The sequence below is a fragment of the Sphaerodactylus townsendi genome, linkage group LG06, assembly GCF_021028975.2.
Source record: "Sphaerodactylus townsendi isolate TG3544 linkage group LG06, MPM_Stown_v2.3, whole genome shotgun sequence".
Taxonomy (NCBI): Eukaryota; Metazoa; Chordata; class Lepidosauria; order Squamata; family Sphaerodactylidae; genus Sphaerodactylus; species Sphaerodactylus townsendi.
In genome coordinates, this window is record NC_059430.1 from 45,170,009 (window position 1) to 45,183,274 (window position 13,266).

The window sequence follows — 13,266 nt, forward strand, 5'->3', positions numbered from 1 at the left end:
GTTTCGCTCCGCTTCCCACCCTGACCTCGCTCACCCCATTTCACCAGCAGGGAATTTGAGGCGGGGTTGGGAAGGGCACCGGCACGTTTCTAGCTAGTCAATGCCGAGGCAAATTTGGCCCTCTCTCTCTCTCTCTCTCCCCCCCCCCCTTTTTCGGGGTCTCATTTCTGACAGGCTACTAGCACAGTCGCATCCCTTCCAAAAGACGGACGCCCTTTCATCCAGGCTCCAGCCCACCGCCCCTCTCCCTAGCGCTATGTTTGCGTGACGCGAGGTGAGCGCTCGCCCGTTCTCTCTCTCCCCTCCCAGTATGCGCGGCTTCTCGTCCTTTTAGGCAGCCGTTATCAGCCAGCCCAGCGCGTGCCTGTGCTCTCGCGCGCGCGCCACCGCAGTGGAGCGCCAGGCGAGCTACCATTTGCTGCTGTTGCTGTACGGGTAGGATGGCTAGCTGAGGGAGGGCAGCAGAATCCCTAACGCAGCACGAGCCAGAGCAAGGGCACGCGACTGGGAGCCAACTGAGGGAGGGGGACCGTTACCTCGCCAGCCATTCAGAAGCAGAGAACTCTGGTCTCCTCAGCAACGGGCCTTAGATGGCCAAGACTGCGCCTCCCCTTTCGCGCCCTGCTGGTCGTTAACATCTTCCTCACTCTTTACCCGTCTCAGCCTGGCACAGGAACGGAGATTTCCCCTTCTAGAATTTGGGCTGAAGGAGGCGACGATTCTTTCTTGTTCCTCCCCTCCCCCCATCCTTTTTCCTCCACACTCCACCCAGAAATGATCTAGTGAAAATTTGAGGTCTTCCCCCTGACCCCTCTTCTACAGCTGCTGTTTCTGCCTGTGGTCCAGGAAGGCTACACGAACATCCTCGTTGCTCAGTTAATTGTTTGAGAAGCCAGGAGGGAAGATTATTTTTGCCGAGAGGGTCCTTTTCAGTGTGAAAGAGGAAATAACCTATACAGCGTTGGGGAGGAGAGGGGAGGAGGATTCTCTGATGATTCCGAATCATGGGGAAGGACCAGGAACTGCTGGAAGCTGCTCGCACTGGGAATGTGGCTTTGGTGGAGAAACTCTTGGCTGGCAGGAAAGGAGGGCTTCTGGGCAGTGGATCTGGACCTATACCTTTATCCAACTTGCTGAGGTAGGGATGTGATTCCCCACCAGCTACTGGGGGTAGTAACTTTCTCCTTATTACCATCCTCCTCTCCAAATCTTTCCCTCCCGTTCATTCTGGCTAGTATTATTCATAGTTACTAGAAATTGTTTCTTTCCTCTAAGCATGAATGCCTGAGGGAGGGGCATGTAGTATGTGCTGAATGTCACAGGAATTGATACTACTGATATGTTTGTATTTCTTCAGTGCCTGAACAGCTTGGATGGCAGTATTTGCATTGGTGCAGAACTTTGCCATATACTGGGTAATTTCAAGAACATGTTGGTATTATTCCTCTCAGGTGTCTTTTACACTGTTTTCCTCTGTATGGCAAAACATTGACCAATTTGGTCATGAAAGGCAGGGAAATTGCATTTTTAGTTATATGGAAAACAGTCTTTCTCCCATCCTTATGTACAATTCCCTTATATGCAGTAAAAATAACTTTTTTCACTAATAGAGCAATTCTGTGAAAAAATGTAATTATAATGGCAGGTCAGTTAAAGAACATATGCAGCAGGTGACAAAATGTAGGATTGCATAGAGGTGGGTTATTGAGTATTTCTGGGTTAAGAGAGCTAGCTCCTAATTCAGAAAGAGGAAGACCTTTTGTGTTTAATGTTAGGCATTAATGGCATCATTTTGCTGCAGGTGAGAAGAACATTTTTCACAGGCATTTTAGTCAAATAAAAGGAGATCTGCAGTACACAGCAGACCTAAGCATACGAAGGCAAAATGAACTGACACACTATTGACCTAAAACTTGACTTAATCATTAAATGTGTTCTACTGAAAGAAAAGCAGCAGGCCTGAAGTAAGGAATACTGTTTTCAAGTGATAGTCAAAAAAGGTCATGTATTTTTAAAGATTCTCCACAGTAACAGGTTTAATATTTTATTAAACTGTCTTTTTGCAAATACGAAGTTGTTTTAATTTAAAAGGTTCTTAATTGTTTCATTTTATGACAATCTGCACTAGTAAACTGCACGATCAGCTAACTGAATTAGTAAAACTATTTTTGTTAGCATGTTAATTATAATCTATTTTCAGAATATTTAGTCCCATTATGATATATTCTATGTAAAAAGGACTTGGATGCATTTTAAGAAACATCAATATGAACTTTATGTATAACTATATATTAAAATTTCAGATCAGTACAACTATCTCTACTGTGATACTCAATTTGTCCTGGTCTTATACTTTCACTTTCTTAGGATTTGTTTTACCAGAGCAATACATTGATATATATATCTACTTAAGGAAAACGTATTGGCTCACTTTTAAAAATACAGAGTAGACTAAGTAGATCCATTTATTTTGTTTATGTTGATTACTAAAAACAAAGTTATATATAATCTTCCTAGATTTGTTTAAAAAGTAGTAAGCATCCTGATTTTGTTACCTTTTCACTCCTGTGAATGTTTATATTGGCCAAAGTGCTTTTTGTTTGGGATTTATGTGAGTAGATGTATACAAATGCAAAAGTAGGGGAAGCAAGAATAAAAAAAACGTAAATGTTTATAACCAAGAGTCATAAAACATTTCTAATATGTAAGAGCCAGAATAAAATATTTAGGTACCTGTAAAGAGAATATATTCTTTCCCAGGTGTCAGTATCAGATCTTTAGATACCTGGGTGACCATATGTCTGGGTTTTCCTACCCTTCCTTATAGCATATAGTTTATGGCTTGTTAGTAGCATAATTATCAAATGCATAACCATTTATTAATTTACCTAGCTATCTATTAATTGGCTATAAGGCTTAAAACTGTGTACTTCTCTTGACAGTATCGTTACTACTGTATGTACTAGTAATGACTGTCATTTCAAGATCAGAAACTGGTGGGAGTTTTGGATTAATCAATTGAATATGGTTCTGTACTGGTACCAAGTTTTAAAATATTCTCTCTAGTGTCAGTTTTAACTGAAATTATCTCAGGGATATTGATGGATTTTAAAATGTTGGCATACTGGAATGCTTACTTTATTGAGGTCAATCAAGATCTGAATTGTGTGTTTCATTTATATCACATACAGGTACAGTGAACTTTACAATTTTCCTGGTTTAGTTGTCTTGTTATGATAACAGAAAGGTTCAGATTCAACAATATTGCTGAGTGAACTATACAAGTCATTTCTGTTATCCAGTTGGAAGAATTTTGATTCTCCCCACCCGCACAGACTTACTCTTGTACAGGTAGAGAGAAGTATGAATGGAATACAAAGTGGATTTTTTATTTTACCAAAACCATTTTTTTTCTTATAATATGGTACTTTAATACAGACTCAGTCTTGAGACATTTCTTAAAAGTGTTTGCAAAACTTCTGAGACATTGGCTCAGTTCACACATCTGGCCAAATGACGGTTTCCTCTAATAATAGATTAGACTCAACCCCTGGTTTCATTTGCGAAATATGCAGCAAGGAACCGACCTTTAAAGCTGTTTAATTGCCTTCATATTCATTAATTTAATCTTGTCTCTATGGAGTAGAAACCATTGGAGGCACAGAGATGGGCATTTATTTATTTAGTAGAAGATTCCTATGCTGTCTCTCCAGAGTCCTGTTCAGTGTGGCTCACAATTAAAATAATAAACTATCAGTATAAAAACAAACCATTATAAAATACCCAGGGACATAAAAACCAGAATAAAACTGTTTACAGAGATCTGGACTTGGGAGGTTGATTTAACAGGTGCAATGGACAGTATGGGAGGAGGCAGTTGTTCAGGTGCTCTGGTCCCAAGCCGTTTAGGACCTTAAAGGTTGGCACCAGCCTTTGAATTGTTCCTGGAACAGGCAGATCTTTCAGCACAGGGATGATGCTAACCTAATTCCTGACAGGGACTATAACTATTCTTTGTCAATTCAGACAAAATCATAGTACAAACCATGGTTTCCAAACCAACTTCCAATTATAGGCATGGTTCGGTTGTAACAACAACTACTATGTGAATGAGTTTGAAAGAATCTTCAGGCCAGCTCATGTGACTCCTACTTCCATATTCCTCACTCCTTTACATATGTCAAAGTAACTAATTTCTTCTGTATTTGCAATAAACTATGGCTTAACATTAAATCAGAACCAGCAAACTATACTTTGTTCTCTCCTTGCATAGTAAGATTCTAAACTTGAGAACAAGCCACTGTTTGGAATCCTGGAAAGCAGAGTTTGACATAAAGGCTCATTCCGCACACGCAGAATAATGCACTTTCAAGCTGCTTTCAGGGCTCTTTGAAGCTGTGTGGAATGGCAAAAACAGTTGTGAAAGCAGCTTGAAAGTGCATTATTTTGCGTGTGCGGAATGAGCCTAAGAAATTGTGCCCTGAATTATAAGATTCCAGAGAGTAGTTTGTTCTCTGTTTAAAATCGTGGTTTGCAGATAAGCACAAACTACAGTTTGCTGCTTCTGCCAAACCATTAAACCTTAATGTATTGTCGAAGGCTTTCACGGCTGGATTCAACTGGTTCTGGTGGGTTTTCCAGGCTGTGTGGCCGTGGTCTGGTGGATCTTGTTCCTAACGTTTTGCTTGCATCTGTGGCTGGCATCTTCAGAGGTGATCATATAGAAAAGTCTGTTACACACTATGTCCACACATATAAAGAGTGGGGAGAAAGGTGGGGGAATGGAGTAGGTTCACAAAGAAGGGATGAGGGAAGGATGGGAGTAGGTTGACAAATAAGGGGAGGGGAAGAAAAGGATGAATATGGTTAGAGAAGGGAGGAGATGAAAAGAAGCAGGGCGGGATATACCCCCTTCACATGCTTCTTGCGGGTTCCCACCTGTTTAATATTAATAGCTATCATGTCATTTCATGTGTGTGTTGGGGGAGGTAGTGCACATAAGTCATGTGATTTTTCTAGTTGACAGTAAATGTGAATGTGGCTCTCTGCCAACTGCAGAGTGAGTACTACTATTCTGGAGAGTCCCTTGATCATCAGCAGTCTCTCTTCAGGGAAAGAATGGAGTTGCTAAGGAAATTTGTAAAAAAAATCACTTGCATAACTTGCTTCATTTGCAGATGCTTTGGCTTTCATAGTTCTAGTAAAATGATTTCTCATGTGCTTTTAATGGTGTAGCAATGTTTGCTGTAACTAGTCAATAAGACAGAACTCTACAATAACAAACCATCTGAATGTATATACAATTACTATTTCAAGTGTAATTAATGTTTAATATGATAGAATGAAACAATGTTTGGTCCTTTTTGCATATTAAGACAACCACCTAGCATTATCTCTACTGTTTTTCTCTTTTTCTCATAGTTTTCTATGAGGCTGAACTAGTTGGTCACTTATTGGTGCTATTATTATGGGCACTAGTCAGTATGTATGGCCTTTGAATGAGATTGTCTAAAGTTTTGGAGATATGCAAAACTATATGCATCATCAGTATGCAGAGACATGCAGCATCAGTATGCGGATGACACCCAGCTTTATATTTCTTTGAGTAAGCCTTGGGAAACTGCTCTCTATTTTGTTTGTCTCTTGATACTGTGTTCAAGAGGGCAAACAAGCTAGGTTGAATAAAGACAAGACAGAGACGGTGCTGATTGGTGGCCCTGATGTGTTATGGAGAGTTAGGCTACCTGCATTGGATAAGGTAAATCTTTTGCTTACAGTTTTGGTAAAATTATTAAGAGTCTTTTTGAACCCATTCACTTTAGTATTGAAACAGATGACCATGGTAGCCAAGGATACTTTTTGTCAGCTGTACTTACACTCAGTAGGCCTGAGCATGCTGATCTATATACTCAAACCTTGACGCCAGACTTCTGCAATGTGTTGTTCATGGGGATCCCCTTGGAAATAAGACAAACTGCAACTGCTTCAGAATTTAGCAGATCACTTACTGATGTGAAGCTAGCTGCTTTTATCACATTATACTTTTTTGTGAATTTCTTACACTTGTTGCTTGTTCGTTTCCTTGTTCAATACACAATGCTGGGTTTTGCATTCATCGCGCCTCTTGATCTGGGACACCCATTTTTTCAGGATTGTCTCTCCTGATATAAGCCATGTGACAATTAAAATCTTCACAGTAGAATTATTCATTTATGTTCCCTTCTGTGAGGAGATGAGGACTGTAGCTGCCCAAGCACAGGCTTTTTCAGTAGCTGATGGAAAATTATTATGATCATCCTTTTCCACATGAGGAAAAGCGTTTGAACAAGTGAGAAAGGCTCTCTTGAGTATTCAGAGGAGATACAAAACTGAAATTTTAAGTAAGGACATTTGAAATGGTATCATTGTGTTTGTGGGCTAAGGAGTATCATAGGTCACTTAGCTACATGCACTAGTCCCCATGAGTTGTGCAGGTCAATTTGTTATATGTTTTGTTCGGTTTCATGGTCCTCCTTTTTCCTCCACCTTGAGTCCCAAAGAAGGAAAACCTGCACCAAAGCTTTTTGTTTATTGGAAGCTGCTGATGAGAATTGGGCCTAGCAGTCTTTGCAGGAGAATGATGGCAACAAGACAGTGCATGACATATTTACTACATTTCAAGGAAAATATTCATTTGTTGCCTTATTATAATACATTATCACATCATGCCAACTGTTGGCACAGTCCCTTGCCAGGGAATCGCCATCCCACAGTGGGGGGCAGGGCAAAACTGTAGTTTGTGGGGGTGGGGCCTGGCAGCTGCTCCACTGTGTTCTGTGGATCTGCTGACCAAATAACCATGGCACCATGGAGAATTGGAGCCCAATGTACTGGCAGAAGCAGATGGAGTAGAAACAGTTAAGGGGCAATTTAAATGTTATTTGGAGGTATTGTCGAAGGCTTTCATGGCCAGAATCACTGAGGTGCTGTGTGGTTGTGTATGGCTGTAGGGCTGTGTTCTAGCAGCATTCTCTCCTGATGTTTTGCCTGCATCTGTGGCTGGCATCTTCAGAGGATCTGATAGTAGGAAAGCAAAGAAAGTGGAGTATATATGCCTGTGAGTAACAATTAAGATAGCAAGATCAATAGGTGAGGGCATCTGAATAGAAGTAGCCTGGCAAGTGAGTAGCAATGAAGTACGTAGCATGTGAGTAACAATGGAGATAGCAAGGTCAATAGGTGAGAGCATGTGAATAGAAGTAGTCTGGCCTTTGTATATTGTCTATACTCATCCTGTGTTTGTGTGGAGCTGATTAGTCACTGTCTTGACTCTAGTGTTTTTCAACACTGGCAGCCAAGTTCTGTTTATTTTCATGGTTTCTTCCTTTCTGTTGAAATTGTCCATGTGCTTGTAGATTTCAATGGCTTCTCTGTGTAGTCTGACGGAGTGGTTGTCAGAGTGGTCCAGAATTTCTGTGTTTTCAAATAATATTCTGTGTCCAGGTTGGTTTATCATGTGTTCTGCTATTGCTTTTTTTTTGGCTGAAATAGTCTACAGTGCCTTTCGTGTTCTTTGATTCGTGTCTGAGCACTGCGTTTGGTTCTTCTTCTTCTTCTTCTTCTTCTTCTTCTTCTTCTTCTTCTTCTTCTTCTTCTTCTTCTTCTTCAGTAGTAGTAGTAGTAGTAGTATCAGGCCCTATGAATGAGAAGAAGCTTCTGTATGCTCTGTGGGCTATAGGTTGCTGCTAACTCTCTTGGCTACTTCTGTTTTAGTCATGGAAAAAAAGAAAGAGTCATAAACTTGTGGAACTACAATTGCTCCATTGATGCTCCTTTTTCCTTTTAATTTGGAATATGAAAATTGCAAAAAAGTGTTCATATAGCTTTTAGTGAAGTCACATGCATGGCCATTGAACACCATGCTTTAAAGCACTGGTTTATGGGAGAGGTCATTGTATTTTGAAGCTGTCCTTTTCACCTATCATTTGTAACTGCTAATATATAAGATTTATAAAAAGTAAAGAGGCAGAGGAGCGAAGAGCAAGAGTAGAGAACGTGCCAGGAAACGTTCATTTGCCAGGGTATACATAGCTATATTTATTTTTGAGTTCTTTGTTGTCTGTTTCATATTTAGACCACTCTGCTAATTTTATTTAGTCCTTAGGATTAATTGCACAGTTATTTAATACTCAAAAGCAGAGGCGTAGCTATGAAAAATGGAAGCTGGGGCAAAATCTGACTTGCATCCCCCCAACTCCACTTTCCCCCTTGCATTTCCACCTCGGCTTTGGAGGGGACTTTTCAGGTTGCAGGGCAGTGGCAGCTTGGGGGAGGGTTAACAAGTGCGGTGTTTTCCCTCAGACAGGCGGGGCTTCATGGCTGCTGAGGCAGTCTTGCCCCATATAAATCGCACATGGAGCGTTTCCAAGAAACCATGCATGAGATTGAAGTGCCACCAAATATTTTCTCAAATGTAAAACCCCACTAATTGCAACAGAATTTACTGCATAGTTGGCACACGGAGGATGGGAGCAGCCTTGGAGTCTGATCCTCATTATCACAAAGCTTAAGCGCTATGGATCGCAACATCAGGCTGTCCAGGGACTTGCAATGCAGATCCACGCACATCAGTCACTCCCCCCCTTCTGTGCTTACTTACTCTTCAACCACTTTGTTTCACTGCAAGTAGCTGATTTGGTCCACCACCACCCTTACCCAAAAAAGTAACTTCTAACAATTACTGCCAATCAAAATAGCATACACCAAGTCAGCAGACTTTCAGGTTCTCCAGAAATCTTCATCGAACTGAATGTTGGAGGCAGGGATACAAAAACTGTGGTAGCAAGCTGTATTTTTATCACTCGCAATATGCCCCTGCTCTAAAGTATATAGGCATAGCCAGACAGTGGAAAGTAAAAGAATGACTGCTTCTAAATCCATTGCATGAAAGACTAGATTTCAGATTTCAGAAACCTTTAATAGGCATTAGAAAAAACCAAAACAGTTTAAGCTAAATAAAGTTAAAGTTAAAAGAACATTATTACAAGGCATGCAAAACATGTATTAAGAATGTGGCTACAGCTTCGGATATTTCTACCTCAGGATTATTCAGTAACTTAATCATTTTTATTTTGTCTGGAAGAGACGCAAATCCTGTAGGAAATAATGCAACCAGGTCAGATCTAAGATTATTATGTTTAGGGCAGTGAAGCAAGACATGAGCAAGCGAGTCTGGTGTAGGGAGACAGAACAGGCAGCCTCGCAATATTAAAAACACGACCTTGGAGTAAAGCTGAGGGGAAGGAATTACATCTTGCGCTGGTCATAACCCATCTAAGTTTATAATTTACCAGTTGGTCCAGGTAAGTAGCAGGATAGAATTTCTGGGAAGTAATTCCAAAAAATAATGGAAAACAGGAGCTCTGTGCTTTACTTAGAAGAAATTGGTATTCCTGTTCAAATAGTCTAGCTTTTAGTTGGTGAAATAACTCAGGAGCAGTAAGTAAAGACTCCTAGGTAAAACCCAAAGAAAGGACTTTGGTTTCAATATGAAGCCACCAATTCAAGTGCTCAAGCTCCCGCATTGCTAGCTGAATTAAACTACTTGAGTCTGTATGGAAACAAAGGCGCACCCAAAATTTGAAGGTTGCAACCCATGCCCTTGATTCCAGCAAGTGTTGCCCCGATTCTGAACATAAAACAGCGTATGGGACGCAATGGGGGACACCAAAGATCTTGTTTAGGAAGTTAGATTGAATCTGTTCCATAATTGGCTTCCAGGCATGGATCCAAATTGGGACACGGTACAGAAGGCGCTGTACTACCTTTGCATTAAATACTTTCAGCACTGCCGAGATGAACTTACCACCGCTGAAGTTAAAAAAATTTCTGAACGGCAGCGGACAGGTTTTTGCAGCTCTTCAAAGCAATATCTCTATGGGAGGACAGCAGGACTGTGTCGAGAAAGGCGCTTATATGTTCTGCTCTATGGGAGACAGCAGGACTGTGTCGAGAAAGGCGCTTATATGTTCTGCTTTTCGCTGCCACCAAAATATAAATTTTATTTTTACAGCCCACTCAAACTGATTTTCAACCAACGGTCACCACCCTGACTGGGTTGGGGAACACAGACACACAGACAAAAAATAATAATGACTGGAACGGTGTTGAAAAGAACAAAACTCAAACTTTTATTGTTGGTTTTAACAAAGGCTTCTCAGGTAAACTGGAGAGGTAATAAGCGTGTTGGTTGCAGAGAGTTCGCTTAAGCTTAACAGTTGCTGAATAAGTTTGGTTCTTAAAGCTTAGCGGTTACAGATAAAGTTTGTTTGTACGCTTCACGGTTACTGAGTAAGTTTGGTTTTAAGTTTCAGTTTGGTTTCAGGCACTTTACTTCATACACAATGGACACTCAGAGGTGTCCCTTCACCAGATTTTACTTTAAAAATGTTTCTCAAAAGATGTTACTGTTGAGGTTTTACACTCCCTCATAAAAATAAAAATACTCAGTCTGCTGTTCCTCCTCCCAAAAATAAAACACTCAGCCTATGCCCAGTGGGATTCAGGCATCACAGCCTCCCTCTCCCACACTCCCAAAATCTGGCTTCTCTGCCACAGGAGCTGGGCCTCCCAAGACTGATGTTCCCTGTACTGGAGGTCAGACTACAGACTGTTAGAGGTTTCCCTCAAAAATAACACAAAACACAACACCTGAGGGCGGACACACGCCTCCAAGACTCAGGGTTTAAGGTGATTGAATAGCCTCTAGCTATTCCTAAACCCCACAGCAGTGAGAGAACTCTGCGGATTCTCTACACTCTGCCTCAAAAGTACCCGAAGGCACACAAGCTCAGTCAGAGCCAAAAAGTCCGAGGACTAAAAAGCAAGAACCCTTCAGCTCTAGCGCTGACAGAATTTATGGTCTCTGCTTGTTTTTCTCTGGCCAATCAGGGCTGGCCAGGGCTTAACTCTTTCAGGGGCGGTTCCACCCTGTAACCTGAATGCAGGCTGAATGCATTCGTCACAGACTGCATCATCAGCATTGAGAAGAATTGGAATAGGGACACCATTCAGATAAGGACAGTGTGAGTTAATGCTGTTCAAGGTGGAAGCAAAATCATGCAAAAAAGATTGAACAGCACAGGTGCCAATACACAGCCCTGTTTGACACCACATGAAACTGGTATTTTAGATGTTAACAGTCCTAATGGGTTGCTCCTCACCTGACAAGAAGGGTTTCTGTTGAGAGACATGATTAGAGAGCCTGGGTTCTATGTCAAGCTTCTTTAATTTCTGCCATAGCAGATCTCTACCTACAGAGTTAAAAGCCCCCTTAAGATCTATAAAAGCTACAAAAAGGCTAGTTATTCCTTTAAGCAGGTATTTGGAAATAAGTGTTTTCAAGACCAAGCAATGATTTCAAGACCAAACAACGACCAGCATTTCCTGGAGCAAAGGAGAAAGGCTTTTCCTCTAGCAAACCAGTTCCTCTAGCAAAGGACTGGAGAATGGGAGTGTTATAAAGAAGAGGATGCTCAAATCCCTCTTATTCTATGCCAATAAAGGCTTGCAAAGAAAAAAAATCCCTCTTATCCCAAGTTGGAATGGATGTCGGATTGAGAACACAAACGCTTTATGGTGCCTGGTGGACCAACTTTTATACCCCCCAAGTGGGTCCTGAAGGAATCTGGCAGGAATTGGCAACCTGGAATTGGTTGCTTTTCCAGAATTCCAGTGAAAGGATGGATGGAGGGATGGATGGATAAACTTTAATGTCATTGTGCCTGCACAACAAAAATACAACACCCCCCCATGCACATTTCTGCAGTCCTCACTGGGGAATCAAATCAAATCACGCAACCTGTGATTGGTGTTTAGAATATGCTGCCACAGGAGGTGGTGATGGCCACTAACCTGGATAGCTTTAAAAAGGGCTTGGACAGATTTATGGAAGAGGAGAAGTCGATCTATGGCTACCAATCTTGATCCTCCTTGATCTGAGATTGCAAATGCCTTAGCAGACCAGGTGCTCAGGAGCAGCAGCAGCAGCAGAAGGCCATTGCTTTCACCTCCAGCATGTGAGCTCCTAAAGGCACCTGGTGGGCCACTGCGAGTAGCAGAGTGCTAGACTAGATGGACTCTGGTCTGATCCAGCTGGCTAGTTCTCATGTTCTCATGTTCTCAATGATCCAAGGTGGTCTTTCCCTTCATGAAGCCAATCTGTTCTATACTAGTTGGCTTTTTTTTTATCGAGATCCAGGTGAGAAAATGGTTAGGTAAAGATTTGGCATACAATTTGCCTGAAATTGACAAAAGACTAATTGGTCTATAGTTGGAAGGTAAATTATGGTCCCCCTTCTATATATATAAAAAGCTAACCGTGTATGTGTTGATGACAGGGTACCTCAGTAACTGCTGGGCCAATTCCTCTGAAAATTCCCAGCCACTATAGTCAGTCAGGCGAGAGTGTTTTCAGATGTTCACATACCTGAAATTTCATACCTGGCCCAGGTAAAAACGCCTTTTTCCTGGCGCTCCCTGGTGAAGGACAGGGAGGGGCCTGTGTGTAACTGTCACTCTTAGAATGTTCGTGCTGCTTAGAATGTTCACTCAGACGGCCAGAGATGAGCAGTGGAAACAGCACATAGGCAGTAACTCGAGTGGAAGTGAAACACATACACACACATACACACGAGGGAGAGGGGAGGAGGAGGAGAAGAAGAGGAGGAGGAGGAGGAGGAGTTTGGATTTATATCCCTCCTTTCTCTCCTGTAGGAGACTCAAAGGGGCTGACAATCTCCTTGCCCTTCCCCCCTCACAACAAACAACCTGTGAGGTAGGTGGGACTGAGAGAGCTTCGAGAAGCTGTGACTAGCCCAAGGTCACCCAGCTGGCGTGTGTGGGAGTGTACAGGCTACTCTGAATTCCCCAGATAAGCCTCCACAGCTCAGGCGGCAGAACGGAGAATCAAACCCGGTTCCTTCAGATTAGATACACGAGCTCTTAACCTCCACTGCCACTGAGAGGGAGGGGTGGCATCAGAGATGGGATCCAGCAGTTTCTCACAGGTTCCCGAGAGTAGGTTACTAATTATTTGTGTGTGCCGAGAGGGGGTTACTAATTGGTGATTTTTTGTCACGTGATTTTGCCTTAGCTACGCCCTTCTCTCAGAAGTAGCGCGCAGAACTTGAAGCAGTCTAGCAGGAGGTGCACCAGCGTGCGTGGCAGCCTGGCGCCATGCGTGCATTCAAGTTCCCACCCAAGCGACCCGGGCACAGCGGCTGCGTC

The 13,266-nt window shown here is 42.2% G+C and overlaps 1 protein-coding gene across 13 annotated transcripts in view; it reads left to right on the forward strand.

Moving 5' to 3' along the window:
• Positions 1-395: 395 nt before the first annotated feature.
• The window catches only part of ANKS1B (ankyrin repeat and sterile alpha motif domain containing 1B), a 462,906-nt gene continuing 450,035 nt past the window's right edge, over positions 396-13,266 (forward strand). For 12 of the 13 annotated variants that reach the window (XM_048500513.1, XM_048500514.1, XM_048500506.1 and 9 more), the window contains exon 1: positions 396-1,138. In XM_048500513.1, coding sequence (XP_048356470.1) covers positions 1,005-1,138 — 134 coding nt within the window. In that variant the 5' untranslated portion in view covers positions 396-1,004. The remainder of the gene's footprint in view (positions 1,139-13,266) is intronic. The other variant, XM_048500516.1, reaches the window with a different exon arrangement.